Source organism: Salmo trutta, chromosome 6 (genome assembly GCF_901001165.1).
Source record: "Salmo trutta chromosome 6, fSalTru1.1, whole genome shotgun sequence".
NCBI lineage: Eukaryota > Metazoa > Chordata > Actinopteri > Salmoniformes > Salmonidae > Salmo > Salmo trutta.
In genome coordinates this window covers 46,232,225-46,250,349 of record NC_042962.1, presented here as the reverse complement: position 1 = coordinate 46,250,349, position 18,125 = coordinate 46,232,225, and the positions used below count along the sequence as shown (strand labels likewise).

Here is an 18,125-nt window from a genome sequence, read left to right as displayed (position 1 = left end):
ATTATTATTCAAATTTATGACAGATCAACTTGTTTGTGTTATAAATTAGAGGCAGGAAACCTAACTGGCTGCGTGCGATAAGGCTGATTTGTGTGAATTAGAAAGATGGGAAACAGTGATGTGTGAATGTAGCTATTCTCAGACGAAATATTCTGGCTTCTGTCCCTGTGGTGAGCAGAGAGCAGGGAGTGGTGTAGTGTTGACAGAGATGTAGTTTTGACAACATGGTATACAGCTTATTTCAGAAATTACTTTTTGTAGCAGGTTAGGAGAACTTATGAGATGTAAGCTAGGGATCTGAAGGCAATAACATACGGCTCAGAACTTTACTCCCGGTCCATACTGCTGCTTGTGTACAAAGTTGTGCCCCCTCCCCTTCAGATTTGTTTAGTGTGTGTGTGTGTGTGTGTGTGTGTGTGTGTGTGTGTGTGTGTGTGTGTGTGTGTGTGTGTACAGCTACTGCAAAATGCAATAGTTCACTACAAGACTATGTCTTATCTGTAAGAGACTATGGACATGAACAAATCACTGACAGATATTCCATTGTGCTTCAGAGTGGAACATTTATCATCCACTGTTGCTAGTTTCTGACTGACATGTTGTATAAGGCAGCCCCATCACAGGGAGCAACTCAAACACAACACACTTTAATTACACAATAGCGGCAGGAACCTTCCCAATCGGTCAGTGCTATCTGGGAACATTGGGATGTCCCAACTCAACAATGAAGTTGACATTTTAAATGGTTAAGGTTAGGGTTAGGTAAGGGTTAAGGTTAGGGTAGGGGTTAATGTTAGGGTTTAGGGTAGGGACATCCCAAGGATCCCGGATAGCACTAACTCTTCCCAATCCTACAAAAAATAAATTTCAGTGGGACAAACCACAGGTTAGAAGGGATAGAACTCACTCCCTAGTTTCTCTTCTCTTTTAACCTCCGTCTTTTTCTTCCATTAAACTGTTGACTGTGGTTGGTGCTGCTGTCTCCTCAGCTTGTGTGTCGCCCCCCCCGTTTGCCATTATTTCACCACGATTTTTTTAATTTTCTGCGTCAGTTTAGGGATAGATTGGCATCCAATCTACAGGCTGGTTGAGGTACTGCCTGTATCTGTACGGTCTGCTGGTTCACCACACACTGGACACAACATGTACAAGAGTTGTGAATTATTAAAGGTTTTGACTGTCTTTATTTAGTTATTCAGACAGATCAACCCAATGCATTGTGGTCCCATCACAGCATGTACATCAGCAGGTCTCAATCTCCCAGACAGCAAAGGATACAATGGAGAGACAGTGAAACCCAATACCCAATCCATAGTCTGGGACAAGCATGTATTAGCTCCATTTCTTGCATTACAGAGAAATCTACATTACTGTATGTGTGCAGAATAGCATCAGAGGGATAAGTTGCAGAAGAGGGAAGCACTTATGTGATTGGGACAGTTCAGCGATTTTACATAACATATTTGTTTCCTTCCTTTGAAGTAGTCTAAGGGAACACATATCTTAATATGTAAAATATCAGAACTATCCCTTTACTCTCATGTGATTTTTATGTTGAGACAGAGAAGCTGAGTAAATCACAGTGGGCCAATTAATAGTAGTCATAATTGACATTGGCGCCGTGTCTGTAGGAACCGGGGTCCTGGGGCCCGATGGGGGCGTTCTCGTCATAATGGTGCTGGCGACCTTGGTCTGACGACCGGGCCAGGTCCATCCAGTAGGACAGGTCAGTCTCAAGCCTCTGTGGGATGGATGGACAACAAGAGATTAAACGTTAAGGAAATCAAGCTAGAAGACTCGTGAACATGTTTGAATGAGAGTGAATAGACAAGGTGTTAGAAGAGGTAGTGTGTGTATTTGTGACAGCTGCAGATGGAGAGATCCATCTCAAGGACAACTGGAGATACAATGAAATAATATCATAGCGGATGCTTTGATCCAAAGACTTGCAGTACAATGAGTGCATTTATATATATATAAATATATACTACCGTTCAAAAGTTTGGGGTCACTTGGACATATCCTTGTTGTTGAACGAACAGCACATGTTTTATCCATTAAAATAACATCAAATTGATCAGAAATACAGTGTAGACATTGTTAATGCTTTAAATGACTATTGTAGCTGGAAACGGCAGATTCTTTCTGGAATATCTACATAGGCATACAGAGGCCCATTATCAGCAACCATCACTCCTGTGTTCCAATGGCACGTTGTGCTAGACGCCTCACAAGTCCTCAATTTTTATTGGCCGTCTGAGATATGGCTTTTTCTTTGCAACTCTGCCTAGAAGGCCAGCATCCCGGAGTCGCCTCTTGACGTTGAGACTGATGTTTTGTCGGTACTATTTAATGAAGCTGCCAGTTGAGGACTTGTGAGGCGTCTGTTTCTCAAACTAGACACTCTAATGTACTTGTCCTCTTGCTCAGTTGTGCACCGGGGCCTCCCACTCTTCTTTCTATTCTGGTTTGAGTCAGTTTGCGCTGTTCTGTGAAGGGAGTAGTACACAGCGTTGTACGAGATCTTCAGTTTCTTGGCAATTTCTCGCATGGAATAGCCTTCATTTCTCAGAACAAGAATAGACTGATGAGTTTCAGAAGAAATTACTTTGTTCTGGCCATTTTGAGCCTGTAATCGAACCCACAAATTGCTGATGCTCCAGATACTCAACTAGTCTAAAGAAGGCCAGTTTTATTGCTTCTTTAAAACCTCTCTGGGCTAGGTGGCACCAAATCGTCCCACCTACGTAACAGCCAGTTGAATCCTGTGGCGCGATTTTCAAAACCTTTGAAATGCTATTACTTCAATTTCTCAAACATATGACTATTTTACAGCTATTTAAAGACAAGACTCTCGTTAATCTAACCACACTGTCCGATTTCAAAAAGGCTTTACAACGAAAGCAAAACATTAGATTGTCAGCAGAGTACCAAGCCAGAAATAATCAGACACCCATTTTTCAAGCTAGCATATAATGTCACAAAAACCCAAATCACAGCTAAATGCAGCACTAATCTTTGATGATCTTCATCAGATGACACACCTAGGACATTATGTTATACAATACATGCATGTCTGTTCAATCAAGTTCATATTTATATCAAAAAACAGCTTTTTACATTAGCATGTGACGTTCAGAAAAAGCATACCCCCCGCAAACTTCCGGGGAATTTACTAACAATTTACTAAATTACTCACGATAAACGTTCACAAAAAGCATAACAATTATTTTAAGAATTATAGATACAGAACTCCTCTATGCACTCGATATGTCCGATTTTAAAATAGCTTTTCGGATGAAGCACATTTTGCAATATTCTAAGTACATAGCCCAGCCATCACGGGCTAGCTATTTAGACACCCGGCAAGTTTAGCCTTCACCAAAATCATATTTCCTATAAGAAAAATGGTCTTACCTTTCCTGTTCTTCGTCAGAATGCACTCCCAGGACTTCTACTTCAATAACAAATGTAGGTTTGGTCCCAAATATTCCATCGTTATGTTCCATCAGCGACGTTTTGTTCGTGAGTTCTAGACACTATCAGAATGGTAAATCACGGTCGTGCGCATGGCGCATAATGTGACAAAAAAATTCTAAATATTCCATTACCGTACTTCGAAGCATGTCAACCGCTGTTTAAAATCAATTTTTATGCAATTTATCTTGTAGAAAAGCGATAATATTCCGACCGGGAATCTGCCTGTCTGTAAATAGAGGGAAAAACAGAAAGGCGGGGGCGGGCAGTGCACGCGCCTAAGCCTTTTGTCTGCTGATAGACCACTTAGCAAAAGCGCTCTTGTGTTTCAGCCAGGGCTTTGAATTACGTCATTCAGGTTTTTCCCGGGCTCTGAGAGCCCATTGGAGACGTGGGAAGTGTCACGTAACAGCAGAGATCCTGAGTTTTTGGAAGAGATGTCAAAGAAAGCAAATAAATGCTCAGACAGGCCACTTCCTGTAAAGGAATCTCTCAGGTTTTTGCCTGCCAAATGAGTTCTGTTATACTCACAGACACCATTCAAACAGTTTTAGAAACTTTAGGGTGTTTTCTATCCATATATAATAAGTATATGCATATTCTAGTTACTGGGTAGGATTAGTAACCAGATTAAATCGGGTACGTTTTTTATCCGGCCGTGTAAATACTGCCCCCTAGCCCCAACAGGTTAATAAGCACAACAGTTTTCAGCTGTGCTAACATAATTGCAAAGGGGTTATCTAATGCTCAATTAGCCTTTTAAAATGATAAACATGGATTAGCTAACACCACATGCCATTGGAACACAGGAGTGATGGTTGCTGATAATGGGCTTCTGTATGCCTACTGTATGTAGTAGATATTCCATAGAAAATCTGCTGTTTCCAGCTACAATAGTCATTTACATTGTATTTCTGATCAATTTGATGTTATTTTAAAGGACAAAAAACTTGCTTTTCATTCAAAAACAAGGACATTTCTATGTGACCCCAGACTTTTGAATGGTAGAGTATATAATGTATGACCCCAGTGGGAATCAACCTAAAGTAGTGTAAAGATGTTTGTATAGATGAGGTTTTGGAAGGGATAGTGTGTCTGAGCTGTAGTATGACTGGCGTTAGAGGGCAACCTCACGTTCGTCTTGAATAATTAACTGACACGTTTTCTATTGGGCATTTCTGAAGTCAGGGGGCTTTATGTGGCGAGACGGTTTGGACAGGTCTGCCACTGTTGGACGATGGCCGCAGATGTGAGAATAATATTATGGCCCCTCATCGACTGATGTTGGAGCTGGGATGAACTGACACACACACACACACACACACACACACACAGGGGGCAGCTGCTGAGCCCGCTAGGAGACAGGTGTCACAGATACCGACATTAACCCAATCACACAGCCTCGCTAACTGCTATAAAAAATATCAACGCACACCTTATAATAGAGCTGTCTGGACAGTGGAGAGAGGTTACACACACACACACACACACACACACACACTTTCTAATAGAACTGTCTAGACGGCGGAGTGGTTGCGTTGTGTTGCTAAGACATTGCTGTAGACGGGAAGTCATGTCTCTGTACAGCCTGTATGAGACTGAAGCAAACACAAAGACTGACCTTTTCATATGTTCACTTATCATTCCTGTAAATGCCACCATGTGACTTATACAAGGATGGAAAAATAGTCAGTTTCTATAACCATATTAAAGTGAACTAATTCAGATTCGATTAAAGGTACTAGGAACATAATAGGAATGTGCTTGTACTGTGCTGTATATTCTTCCTGTAAGTCAGTTATTTGTAATATCCCATGGAATTGTATATTTAAGCAATAAGGCATGAGGGGGTGTGGTATATGGCCAATACACCACTGCTAACGGCTGTTCTTCCGCCGTGCCTGGATACAGTCCTTAGCCGTGGTATATTGGTCAGATACCACAAACAACCGAGGTGCCTTATTGCTGTTATAAACTGGTCACCAACGTAATTAGAGCAGTAAAAATAAATGTTTTGTCATACCCGTGGTATACGGTCTGATAGAACACGGCTGTCAGCCAATCAGCATTCAGGGCTCAAACCACCCAGTTTATAATACATGATAGTATATGATGCAGTTGTAGTTTACTAGATCAGATTACTGTAAGGACTGTAGGAATGTTTTACTGACCAATGGGTAAAGCATCTGTGTGTGCTGAGTCCAGTGCATTGTGAAGGATGCAGTGTGCAGTGCACCTACCGCCTCGTCATAACCCATGTGCATAAACTGCATGATCCATTGCTGCACATCTGGCCTGCCGCGGTCCCAGATGTTCCTCTTGGGCCTCCGTAGGGAGGTCAGGAACTCTTTGGCCTTGGAGGGGGTCACCGCCACCCCCACAGGCTTCGTACCTCTGCCCACTAAGGAAATACAGGTGGGAGAGGTTAAGGGTCAAGGTGCGGATGTAAAGCAGTCAATAACCACACCTGTTTGCCTACAGCAGGCAGGGGAAGTGTTTAGGGAGCAGGGGACCTGTCAGTGACTGAGAGATTGAGTGGTTCTGACCGACCAGCAGCAGCCAGGACAGACAGGAGAGGAGCCTAAGGCTGCATCAGCGCCACTCTATAAATATCAACGGGTGTTTTTAGATTATTAATAAGACTCGTAAAGCCATCATCATCTGAAACTGTCACTTATCAATCCAGGCTCTCATCCCACAGAGGACTGTGTGTGTTGTGTGCCATGGAGGTCTGTCTGAACTTGGCAGGGCTATTCCAAGCTAGACAAGTGTGAAAAGTTTACTGCCTGAGGTGGATTTGTCGATAAAGTTATTTAAAAAAATATATATATTTAACCTTTATTTAACTAAGCAAGTGAAAGGTGAATTGTTTTCCTGACATGTATGACGCAGACATGTGGATGTAGTGTGGCTCAGTATAGTCAGTGTGTGTGTCGTCTCAGCTGTGAGACGTTTCTAATGAAAAACAGCCATAATCCACATTACCATCTCTTTTCTTCAGTAGTCTGTGGAGCTTGCTCTCCGCTGTGCCATCTGTTGGAGACGCACAGACAAAATAGATTAAATAAAGACAAATCAGATATATTGTACTTGATCTAAACATCACATCCGTTTGTATCAACTGTGATATCATTATTATGAAAGACGTACACTGAGTTTACAAAATATTTGTATTGAGTTGCACCCCCCTTTTGCCCTCGGAACAGCCGCGATTCGTCTGAGCATGGGCTCTACAAGATGCTGGCCCATGTTGACTCCTATGCTTCCCATGGTTGTGTCAAGTTGGCTGGATGTTTCTGGGTGGTGGACCATTCTAGATACACACAGGAAACTGCTGAGTGGGAAAAACCCAGCAGTGTTGCAGTTCTTGACACACTCGCCTGGCACCTACTGCCAAACCCTGTTCAAAGGCACTTCGATCTTTTGTCTTGCCCATTCACCCTCTGAATGGCACACATACACAATCCATGTCTCAACTGTCTCATGTCTCCTCCCCTTCATCTACACTGATTGAAGTGGATTTAACAAGTGACATCAATAAGGCTTTCATCTGGATTCACCTGGTCAGACTACTCTATGTCATGGAAAGAGCAGGTGTTCCTAATGTTTTGTACACTCAGTGTATATTATTATTATTACGCCCTATGACAGAGAGTTCATGTAAAGAGTATCTAAGAAATCTAACACTGAAGCAGCTCTGTTTGATAACATTTACGTGTTACAGTTCTCCTATCAAGACAAACCTATGCAGTATATAGAAACCTTTAGTATATATATAAAAAAGGTTTTATCCCTCCCTTCATATCCATTCACCACACAAATACATGAAAAACACTCCAGTTATCAAAGTATTACCAAAGCAAGCCAAACAATACATTAGAAGGTCCGTTGGACAACAATGGGATTCTGGCACTGGGATTTTTATTTTTCAACCAGTGTTATGCAGGATGAATACAAACTGCAAGCTTCTAAAACAAATGAACAGCTCAGGCTCCGCTCTTCACAGCTCTGACTGGGTTTTGACGACAGCCGTTCTGAACTCGAGCACCACGTGTGACAAGAAATTACCCCCATCCTTCCTGGTAATTGGGCAACTTTAGCACCTTTTTGGTTGTCTGAGTGGGGGAAATAAATGACGAGGACTCAATGTATTTTGAAAGACGAGACGTTGAGGACTATAATGAACACCGCTTTGATGTCAAACAAGCAAGTCAAACATCTGTGAGTCCAAATGTGCACTTCACATCTCCAAATCATAAAACTCTTGTCATATGCGATGTCAACGTTTATGATCACTATGTTTGATGTACAGTTCTAAGATGGCATATCATCATACCCTGGGTTGTCCTGAACAGAATGAGCCTGTTTGTTCCTTTTGAAGAGCACTCCTTTCAATGCGCACCACATTTCTGTTTCTCTGTATTGCCTTGTGAAAGCCGTAACACTGTAAGATCATATTTTATCATGTTGGCAATAGAACACACTTTTAAATCATGCCCACCTGACCCAGGTTGAGGTTTAGATCGGCCCGTTTTAGGATTGCGTAAACAACAACAGTAATTGTGTGATGGTAGGGACGCAGGGTTGTGTTCCAAACTAAACAACTACAACTATGCTTGTTCTAGTTCCTCAACGGCACAGCTAGCAGAGCTAAAAAAAAAACAACAACATATAATTGTAGACTCTTCTTAGAGTCATAAAAGTGCATTGGAATGACTTAGGAACTGTGCACACTTTGGAGAGGTGTGTAGTCACTTGGAAACACCAGTTAGACCTCTCACTCAAACCATTTAAATGTTTTTGTCTTATGTTGCACCTACCCCACATTCTCCAGAAATATTATCATCATGTCACAGAGTATATCCAGAGTATTTTCGGATTTCGTTTTCAACAAATATGGGGAAAAGTACAGTAAAATGGACATAAAATCAACAGTGTAATGTTTGGATTCAGTCTTGTGTCAGGTGTGCCCAACTTCGGTCTAATCATGTTCCCATTATCTCCAAACTGTTCCAATTCAGTTGTTACCATGGTTATGCATATGCTTTTCATATTTATTCTGTAAGAAACATTTCAATGTAGCCCTATCCATATAGGCCCATTCCCACAAGTGTAAAGGGTAATGGACTTGTTGTGTAAATGTAGTTCTTTAAATGCAGTGGGGTCTGGTTTGATATCCGATGGCCGGTTAGAGGCAGTGAGCGGCGACCTTCTTCCTCTAGCTAGCAGACAGCAGACAGTAGACAGTAGGAGGGTGATATTCGCGGACAAACAATGTGACACGAGGGTGTGAAATCCTCCCTCCAGGAGCTGTGGTTTGGTTTGACCTCCTTTTGTCCTCTACACACAAATACTTCCATCCATCTCTCTCTCCCCCCCTTTTTTTTACTCTCCCTCCCTCTCGCTATTCTCTTGGTTTACCTCTCCTTTTTTCTCCCTCTCTCTCTTTTAGACATTATTCTTCCTCCCTGTGAGCTTCAAAAATCAAAGCTTCCTACAGAGAATCCAACATGGTGGCTACAAGGCGGATAGAATAGCCACGGAACTCTTTCAAAATCAGATGTCACTTGTCCTCAAGAAGAAGAAAGAAATCCTGTCTTGGCCGATCTCAGCAATTTCTAAAAAGAGTGAGATGGGAAAATATATCGAGACAGGCGTGCAGGCAGCCTTTTCCAAATCTCTATTCTACGAAACAATTTTGTCACGTGGCAACATACTATGACATTTGAATGCATCAACCTGCAAATGTACAGTATTCATGTGATGGGTCAGTGAGTGCACTCAATCACAAATGTACAATATGAATGTGAGTGACGGAAGGGTTTTACCTGAGTGAGCGCAGTAGGAGAGGAAGGCAGTTAGCAGTAGAGCCTGCAGACAGAGGTTGTGGAAAGCCATGGTCTCCGCCTCAGTCCCAGATGTCTCTCTGAGTCTCAGGAAGCAGTGGGTAGAAGAAGCGGGAAGAGAAGCAGTAGCAGTGGAAGCAGGAGTCTCCTCACAGGCCCAGAGAACAAATATTCCTCCCTGGAGGAAAAACCTGCTTGTGCCGGTTCAGGAATGTCGTAAAAGGAAGACCCAGCCAAACAGAAGCACTCGGTCGTTCTCTCTCGTTTAATGTGTGGGTGATATGTTGGTTGGATGGGTAACGCTTTATTTGGATAGTCCATCTGTAGACGCTCTACAGACGGTCTACAAGCTATCAGTAACACTTCAACTAACTATCTACTAACCACAACCTTATCCTAGCCCTAAACTTAACACTTACCCTAACCGTAACCTTAGCCTTTACCCTAACCCTTATTCTAAACCTAGCCCTAACCATATGAAGCAGTTGCTAATCAACAGATAGTTTGTTGATAGTATGTTTAGGGCTCCCGAGTGGCGCAGCGGTCTAAGGCACCGCATGTCAATGCTAGAGGCGTCACTACAGACCCTGGTTCGATTCCAGGCTGTATCACAACAGGCCGTGATTGGGAGACCCATAGGGTGGCGCACAATTGCCCCAGTGTTGTCCGGGTTAGGGTTTGGCCGGGAAAGGCCGTCATTGTAAATAAGAATTTGTCCTTAACTGACTTACCTAGTTAAATAAAAAAAATCTAAAAATGACCATCTGTACAGATGGACTTTTTGGACTATCCAAATAAAGTGTGACTGAGCATGGCTACATCTAGAGTAGTGTCCGTCTAAGATATTGTGCTTTCTCTTACTGAGATAATTTGATATTTTTCTGTCAAATGTCTTTACACAGAAAGTGGAAATTGTAACTGTCAAACATCTGTCAAGCCTGACCAATGATGTCATAGAAACACAGAAAAATTTCCTCAAAGACAACACAGAACCTCCATGTCATATTTCTTCCACACAGTCAGCAGTAAATGATAGTTTTCCTGTGTGCTTTTTTCAGACCAAGTAGTAACTTAACAAATAGCATCATGATGCTGCAATCAACAAATCTGGGACCATATTTATGGAACACCGCTCAAGGACGTTTTCCCCTGGGGCATGTTTCCATGCAGAAAGAGCAAAATATCTCAAGGGAAGGACAGATGTTTCTGAACATGAAAAAACACATCCCCACAGAGAAAAAAACGTTTGAATTTAATTGAATTTCCTTACTTTACTTTGAAATTTGTCGACGCCCCAAGATCATGGAGACTAGTCCTCTCTACACAGATAGGGGGCAGTACATTTCATTTTACATTTTTCCAATTCTGCACCCTTTTCCAAGTACCAGTCAAAAGTTTGGACACATCTACTCATTCAAGGGTTTTTCTTTATTTGTACTATTTTCTATATTGTGGAATAATAGTGAAGACATCAAAACTATGAAATAACACATATGGAAACACGTAGTAAAGTGTTAAAAAAATCTAAATATATTTTAGATTTGAGATTATTCAAAGTAGCCACCCTTTGCCTCGATGACAGCTTTGCACACTCTTGGCATTCTCTCAACCATCTTCATGAGGTAGTCACCTGGAATGCATTTCAATTAACAGGTGTACCTTGTTAAAAGTTAATTTGTGGAATTTCTTTCCTTCTTAATGTGTTTGAGCCAATCAGTTGTGTTGTGACAAAGTAGGGGTGGTATACAGAAGATAGCCCTATTTGGTAAAATACCAAGTCCATATTATGACAAGAACAGCTCGAATAAGCGAAGAGAAATGGCAGTCCATCATTATTTTAAGACATGAAGGTCAGTCAATACAGAAAATGTCAAGTACTTTGAAAGTTTCTTCAAGTGCAGTCGCAAAAACGCTATGATGAAACTCTCTCTTATGAGGACCGCCACAGGACAGGAAGACCCAGAGTTACCTCTGCTGCAGAGGATAAGTTCATCAGTTACCAGCCTCAGATTGCAGCCCAAATAAATGCTTCACAGAGTTCAAGTAACAGACCAGTGGCGAACCATCATTAAGGGCAGGTGGGGCAGAGCCCCACCTGTTTTGAGCCCCATATTTTTAGGCTTGCCTGTTTTGCTTGTTATCTTGGTATTAATATGTGTCACATATCAGTTTGCAAACAATAATACAAAAAAATAATTTGATTAAGGCCGCATAAATAAAGCTACATCTGGGGTGGCAGGGAGCCTAGTGGTTAGAGCGCTGGGCCAGTAACCGAATGGTTGCTGGATTGAATCCCTGAGCTGACAAAAATCTGTCGTTCTGCCCCTGAGCAAGGTAGTTAACCCGGCAGGCCGTCATTGTAAATAAGAATTTGTTCTTAACTGACTTGTCTGGTTACATTTTTCTTTTCTTTTTTTAAATACAAACATGATCTATTTTTTGCTTTCTTGAGTAAGGCAGCTCCAAAATGCAGGTGTTTCAGCCTAGGTCAGTGCTTTCTGTGGTGGTGGGGCAAGCCAGCAGAAAATACAGAGCGTTGCGCCTCATTGGCTCAGATTTCTGTCACTCATGGGACAGTACATCACCCCCAATTCTCAGGTTAGAGCTCTAAAAATGTTTCCCCTTGGGTTCTGCCATAGAGTTATATTAGAAGTGCCAATCCAAGAAGGCTCAAGGTCACCAAAGCCCCTTATACCACCCACCACTGCGACCTGTATGCTCTAGTAAAACTGACCATCCTACCAATCCTCGACTTCGGCGATGTCATTTACAAAATAGCCTCCAATACCCTACTCAACAAGCTGGATGCAGTCTATCACAGTGCCATCCGTTTTGTCACCAAAGCCCCATATACAACCCACCACTGCGACCTGTATGCTCTCGTTGGCTGGCCTTCACTTCAAAATCGTCGCCAAACACATTGGCTCCAGGTCATCTACAAGACCTTGCTAGGTAAAGTCCCCCCTTATCTCCGCTCACTGGTCACCATAGCAGCACCCACCTGTAGCACGCGCTCCAGCAGGTATATCTCTCTGGTCACCCCTAAAGCCAACTCCTCCTTTGGTCGTCTCTCCTTCCAGTTCTCAGCTGCCAATGACTGGAACGAACTACAAAAATCTCTAAAACTGGAAACACTTATCTCCCTCACTAGCTTTAAGCACCAGCTGTCAGAGCAGCTCACAGATCTCTGCACCTGTACATAGCCCATCTTTAATTGAGCCCAAACTACTACCTTTTCCCCTACTGTATTTATTTATTTTATTTATTTTGCTCCTTTGCACCATATTATTTATATTTTAACTTTTAACTTTCTTCAAACTACAAATCTACTATTCCAGTGTTTTTCTTGCCATACTTTATTTACTTTGCCACCATGGCATTTTTTTGCCTTTACCTCCATTATCTCACATCATTTGCTCACATTGTATATAGTCTTATTTTTTTCTACTGCATCATTGATTGTATGTTGTTTTACTCCATGTGTAACTCTGTGTTTTTGTATGTTGTCGAACTGCTTTGCTTTATCTTGGCCAGGTCGCAATTGTAAATGAGAACTTGTTCTCAACTTGCCTACCTGGTTAAATAAAGGTGAAATAAAAAAAATTAAAAAAAAATATTGCCTTACCACCTCACGCCATTTGTACACACTGTATATAGACTTTCTTTTTTTTCTATTGTATTATTGACTGTACGCTTGTTTATTCCATGTGTAACTCTGTGTTGTTGTTTGTGTCGCACTGCTTTGCTTTATCTTGGCCAGGTCGCAGTTGGAAATGAGAACTTGTTCTCAACTAGCCTACCTGGTTAAATAAAGGTGAAAAAAAGGTCATTGGCTACAGATAAAATGACGTCAAATCACGTTATATGTACAGTAGCTTTGATTGGACTGATCATGTCCACATCTTACTTTCAAAGTCTTAGCTTACAGTCATCATCATACATCAAGTCGACTACTAGCAAATCCTTTTTAATCCTTGTCATATGAAGAGAAATAATGAAGAGAAATTATAGATAAAACGTATCGGTGTTCATCGGCCATTGGACATAAAGACTGAGTCATTTGGAAGGAATCAGTGGCTAACTGCAAGTAGTGCAAAGCAATTAGTAACAGTAGCCTGCTATTCATTGGAGTGGCTGCATAAATGATGTAATATGCAAGGGAGATATGTATACTGTAGCTAAGAAAATAATACTAAGTGTATGTTGTGTAGTAAGTTGTTAGTAGGCCATGTGCCTCACCCTAATAATTTGGTCTATTTTCACCTCTTAATTTCGCCTAACGTTACTGTTCTGGCTCGTTGGTGCTGCGCATGTAGCCTATAATCTGTTTTTGAGACATTAAATCATCTAATATTGTAAGAGGTTTCAATATCTGCTTATTTGCTTCCTTTATCTGACTTGGTGTACAGGGAAAATACTGTAAGAGCGGCCCATGTTATGCATTCTGTCGCTGTACATTTCAAAAGTTCTGAACATATAGTTATATTGACTTCGTCCGTCGTCGTTTGCTCATTAATGTCTTAACCGAAATTACGGAATACCTCTTATCCGCTCATTGTTCCCTTAAGCCATAGTTTGTACATCTCAATTGTCAGTAGAAACCACATTTGTTTAAGCAAGTCAGCCATATTAGCTATGTTTTTTAAAAAGGCAGTAAACGAAACTGAATGAATTGTTTTGCTGCCAGACAAGGCTCCGCTGATAGCCAGGTGTAGTGGTGGTAAGGATTCACTCCATGGTGCGAAAAAGAATGATCTGCTTGGGACAACTTTAACAGTTTGTGGGCACTGCTTGTTGCCGTTATAGCGCAATTAATGTATTGTTTAGTGTTATATTTAGTGTTGTGTAGTGTCTTTGCTGGCATGAATCAAAAAAATGTACATGGTAAAATCACCACTGTAACAGACACATCTCAACATCAACTGTTCAGAGGAGACTGTGAATCAGGCCTTCATGGTCGAATTTCTGCAAAGAAACCACTACCAAAGGAAACCAATAATAAGAAGAGACTTGCTTGGGCCAAGCAATGGACATTAGACCGGTGGAAATCTGTCCTTTGGTCTGATGAGTCCAAATTTGAGATTTTTGGTTCCAACCGCCGTGTCTTTGTGAGACGCAGAGTTGGTGAACGGATGACCTCTGCATGTGTGGTTCCCACCGTGAAGCATGGCGGAGGTGGTGTGATGGTGTGGGGTGGCTTTTCTGGTGACACTGTCAGTGATTTATTTAGAATTCAAGGCACACTTAACCAGCATGGCTGCCACAGCATTCTGCTGCGATACACCATCCCATCTGGTTTGCGCTTAGTGGGACTATCGTTTGTTTTTCAACAGCACAATGACCCAAAACACACCTCCAGTCTGTGTAAGGGCTATTTGACCAAGGAGATTGATGGTGCTGCATCAGATGACTTGGCCTCCACAATCACCTGACCTCAACCCAAATGAGATGGTTTGGGATGAGTTGGACCGCAGAGTGAAGGAAAAGCAGCCAACAATTGCTCAGCATATGAATCAACTCCTTCAAGACTGTTGGAAAAGCATTCCTCATGAAGCTGGTTGAGAGAATGCCAAGAGTTTGCAAAGCTGTCATCAAGGAAAAGGGTTGCTACTTTGAAAAATGAAAATAGTTGTTTAATACTTTTTTGATTACTACATGATTCCATATGTGTTATTTCATTGTTTTGATGTCTTCACTTTTATTCTACAATGTAGAAAATTGTAAAAAATAAAGACAAACCCTTGAATGCGTAGGTGTGTCCAAACGTTTGACTAGTACTGTAAATATTTCCCTACTTTTGACCAGGTCCCATAGGACAATAAAGGGAATACGGTGCCATTTGAGACGCACCCTCAGGAATCTCCCAAAACATGACGGTCAACCAAGATGACACCACCATGTTTAAGACATACTGCAACCAAGTCCTTGTCTGCTCTCTGCTGAAGGTAAAAGAGCTGTTAAAGGCATTATAAGTGCAATCAATAATTGGATATATTACCATCAGTTCTCTTTCTCTTCGGTGCTGATGGGGATAGGAGGCAAGGCAACGATGTGCTCTGTTATTGTTGTGTTGAATACCTCATTGATCCTCTCTGCAGGTTGCAAATCAAGGAATGCTGTGTTTGTTAGTGTGGCATTGTGAAAATGTGTCAGTGTCTATTCCAGATTATGGACAAACCATCGTTGTCCTTGTCCCTAGGAGACATGGAACAGCTACTGGTCTATTTCTTATTGTGGTGTACAGACACTATATCAAATGTAAATAAAAAAAACACAGGACAACTTAAAAACAGAACAAGACTCACCTCTAAGCCTGTCGTCTGTCTCAATCCCAATATTTATTTATATACTCAATAAAATTGTTCACAAGAATAAAATCCCCTCCAGCAAAGCGTATGACTACAATACATACCATGTTTGTAATACACACTAATTGGCTACCAGTCTGTTGTTGGTAAATATATATCATTGTCTATGGGATCAAATATTTCTCTTTACCTTGTTAGTAAAGTAGATCTAATACATTTACCAACGCAAGCATTTGATCACATTCCATTGTTTACTAGGGCAAGATGAAATGAATGTAAGTATTTCCCTGCGCTTCAAAGCAAGCCATCCTTGACTGGGCGATGTTCAGTTAATGGTAGATTAGGCTTTCAGGGAGCCACTGCTACACCAACTGACATGACGATATGGCAAACATCTGTCAGCGTGCAGACTGACTCCTCCTTAAGAGTCGAGACACACTGAGAGAACTCAGCTGCTGTGGCATGCATGGGAGTCACACGACAGACCCCTCTGTCTGTAAGGCAGATACACGCAGGGGAGATTCCCCTTGTGTTTAGCATGTGATAATCTGTGAATAGCATTATAAACTGGGATGGAACACACCTTAACCTTGGGGTTTGAATGGTTTGCCCGGCACACACCCTGAGAGTGAAAGGATCAGTCTGCATTCCTGACTGTGCTCCTGCAAGAGGAAGGAACACCTGTACTCAGCGCAGACCTGGTCTTTGCTGTGAAACAGGGTTCAGAGAGAAGTCAGAGAGATGGGCGAAAATATCTCTCTCTCTCTCTCTCACTGGGGGAATAACTAACACTTAAGCCTTGTAGATTCTGAGAAATAGGAGAAAGGTCACGCTTCATGAGATGTGTACATAACACACAGCATCTCAGTGCTCCTTTGGTGTGTGATTTCTTAGAACTGGCAGCCGTAGATAAGTGTTTAGGTGTACTGTGTATCTATGAGGATGACACACACACACACTACACCATCTTAACCTGACACCATCTCTACATCCACCTATCCTATCCCCTCCGTCCATCTGTTACCATGGCAACTGGGGGAGGGCTTCTTCTTTAAAGTGTGTGTTACTGGTAAAGTTTCCCCCCATGTTGCGTGATCACCCCGCACGCCACTACACAGCATGCCCTATGCCCTACACCACAGGCCACTACACAGCATGCCCTATGCCCTACACCACAGGCCACTACACAGCATGCCCTATGCCCTACACCACAGGCCACTACACAGCATGCCCTAAGCCCTACACCACCCACTACACAGCATGCCCTGTGCCCTGCCACCACAGGCCACTACACAGCATGCCATATGCCCTACACCACCCACTACACAGCATGCCCTATGCCCTGCCACCACAGGCCACTACACAGCATGCCCTATGCCCTGCCACCACAGGCCACTACACAGCATGCCCTATGCCCTGACACCACAGGCCACTACACAGCATGCCCTATGCCCTACACCACAGGCCACTACACAGCATGCCCTATGCCCTACACCACCCACTACACAGTATGCCCTATGCCCTACGCCCTACAACACAGGCCACTACACAGCATGCCCTATGCCCTACACCACCCACTACACAGCATGCCCTATGCCCTGCCACCACAGGCCACTACACAGCATGCCCTATGCCCTACACAACCCACTACACAGCATGCCCTATGCCCTGCCACCACAGGCCACTACACAGCATGCCCTATGCCCTACACCACCCACTACACAGCATGCCCTATGCCCTGCCACCACAGGCCACTACAGAGCATGCCCTATGCCCTACACCACAGGCCACTACACAGCATGCCCTATGCCCTACACCACCCACTACACAGCATGCCCTATGCCCTACACCACCCACTACACAGTATGCCCTATACCACAGGCCACTACACAGCATGCCCTATGCCCTACACCACAGGCCACTACACAGCATGCCATATGCCCTACACCACAGGCCACTACACAGCATGCCCTATGCCCTGCCACCACAGGCCACTACACAGCATGCCCTATGCCCTACACCACCCACTACACAGCATGCCCTGTGCCCTGCCACCACAGGCCACTACACAGCATGCCCTATGCCCTACACCACCCACTACACAGTATGCCCTATACCCTACACCACAGGCCACTACACAGCATGCCCTATGCCCTACACCACCCACTACACAGCATGCCCTATGCCCTGCCACCGCTACACGGCATGTCATATTCACTGCCTCTCTCTGATCTCTCTCAGCCAGCATGACATGCAGTTGCTGCCTGCCAGGGTAAAGAACACACAGATATGAAGAGGAAAAAAATTATTGGAGAATTCAAAAACACGTCCACATCACTTCTCTTTGAATCACTCAATAGTAAGTTACAGTCATCTCTGGTATGTGGATTTGCATAGGGTCCATTACACGGATTAAACCTAGTAAGCAAGTTATTTTTAGTCCAAGAATAAACAAAATCTGTTTTCAGGAAACTAGACCCGAGCAGCAGGTTTA

The 18,125-nt window shown here is 42.8% G+C and overlaps 1 protein-coding gene across 1 annotated transcript; it reads right to left on the bottom strand.

Moving 5' to 3' along the window:
* Positions 1-1,164: 1,164 nt before the first annotated feature.
* On the bottom strand, positions 1,165-6,373 carry LOC115195132 (augurin-A-like). Its single transcript, XM_029754940.1, has 3 exons — positions 6,357-6,373; positions 5,718-5,871; positions 1,165-1,741 (listed from the first exon to the last, which is right to left on the bottom strand). Exons 1-3 carry the CDS (start codon positions 6,371-6,373, stop codon positions 1,592-1,594), a joined length of 321 nt encoding a protein of 106 aa, XP_029610800.1. The 3' UTR covers positions 1,165-1,591.
* Between the last annotated feature and the right edge of the window lie 11,752 nt (positions 6,374-18,125).

Excerpts from the sequence above, each read along its gene's own strand:
- LOC115195132 (XM_029754940.1), bottom strand. Across the intron at positions 1,742-5,717 it reads ACATGGGTTATGACGAGGCG|AGGCTTGAGACTGACCTGTC; the intron begins GTAGGTGCACTG and ends TCCATCCCACAG.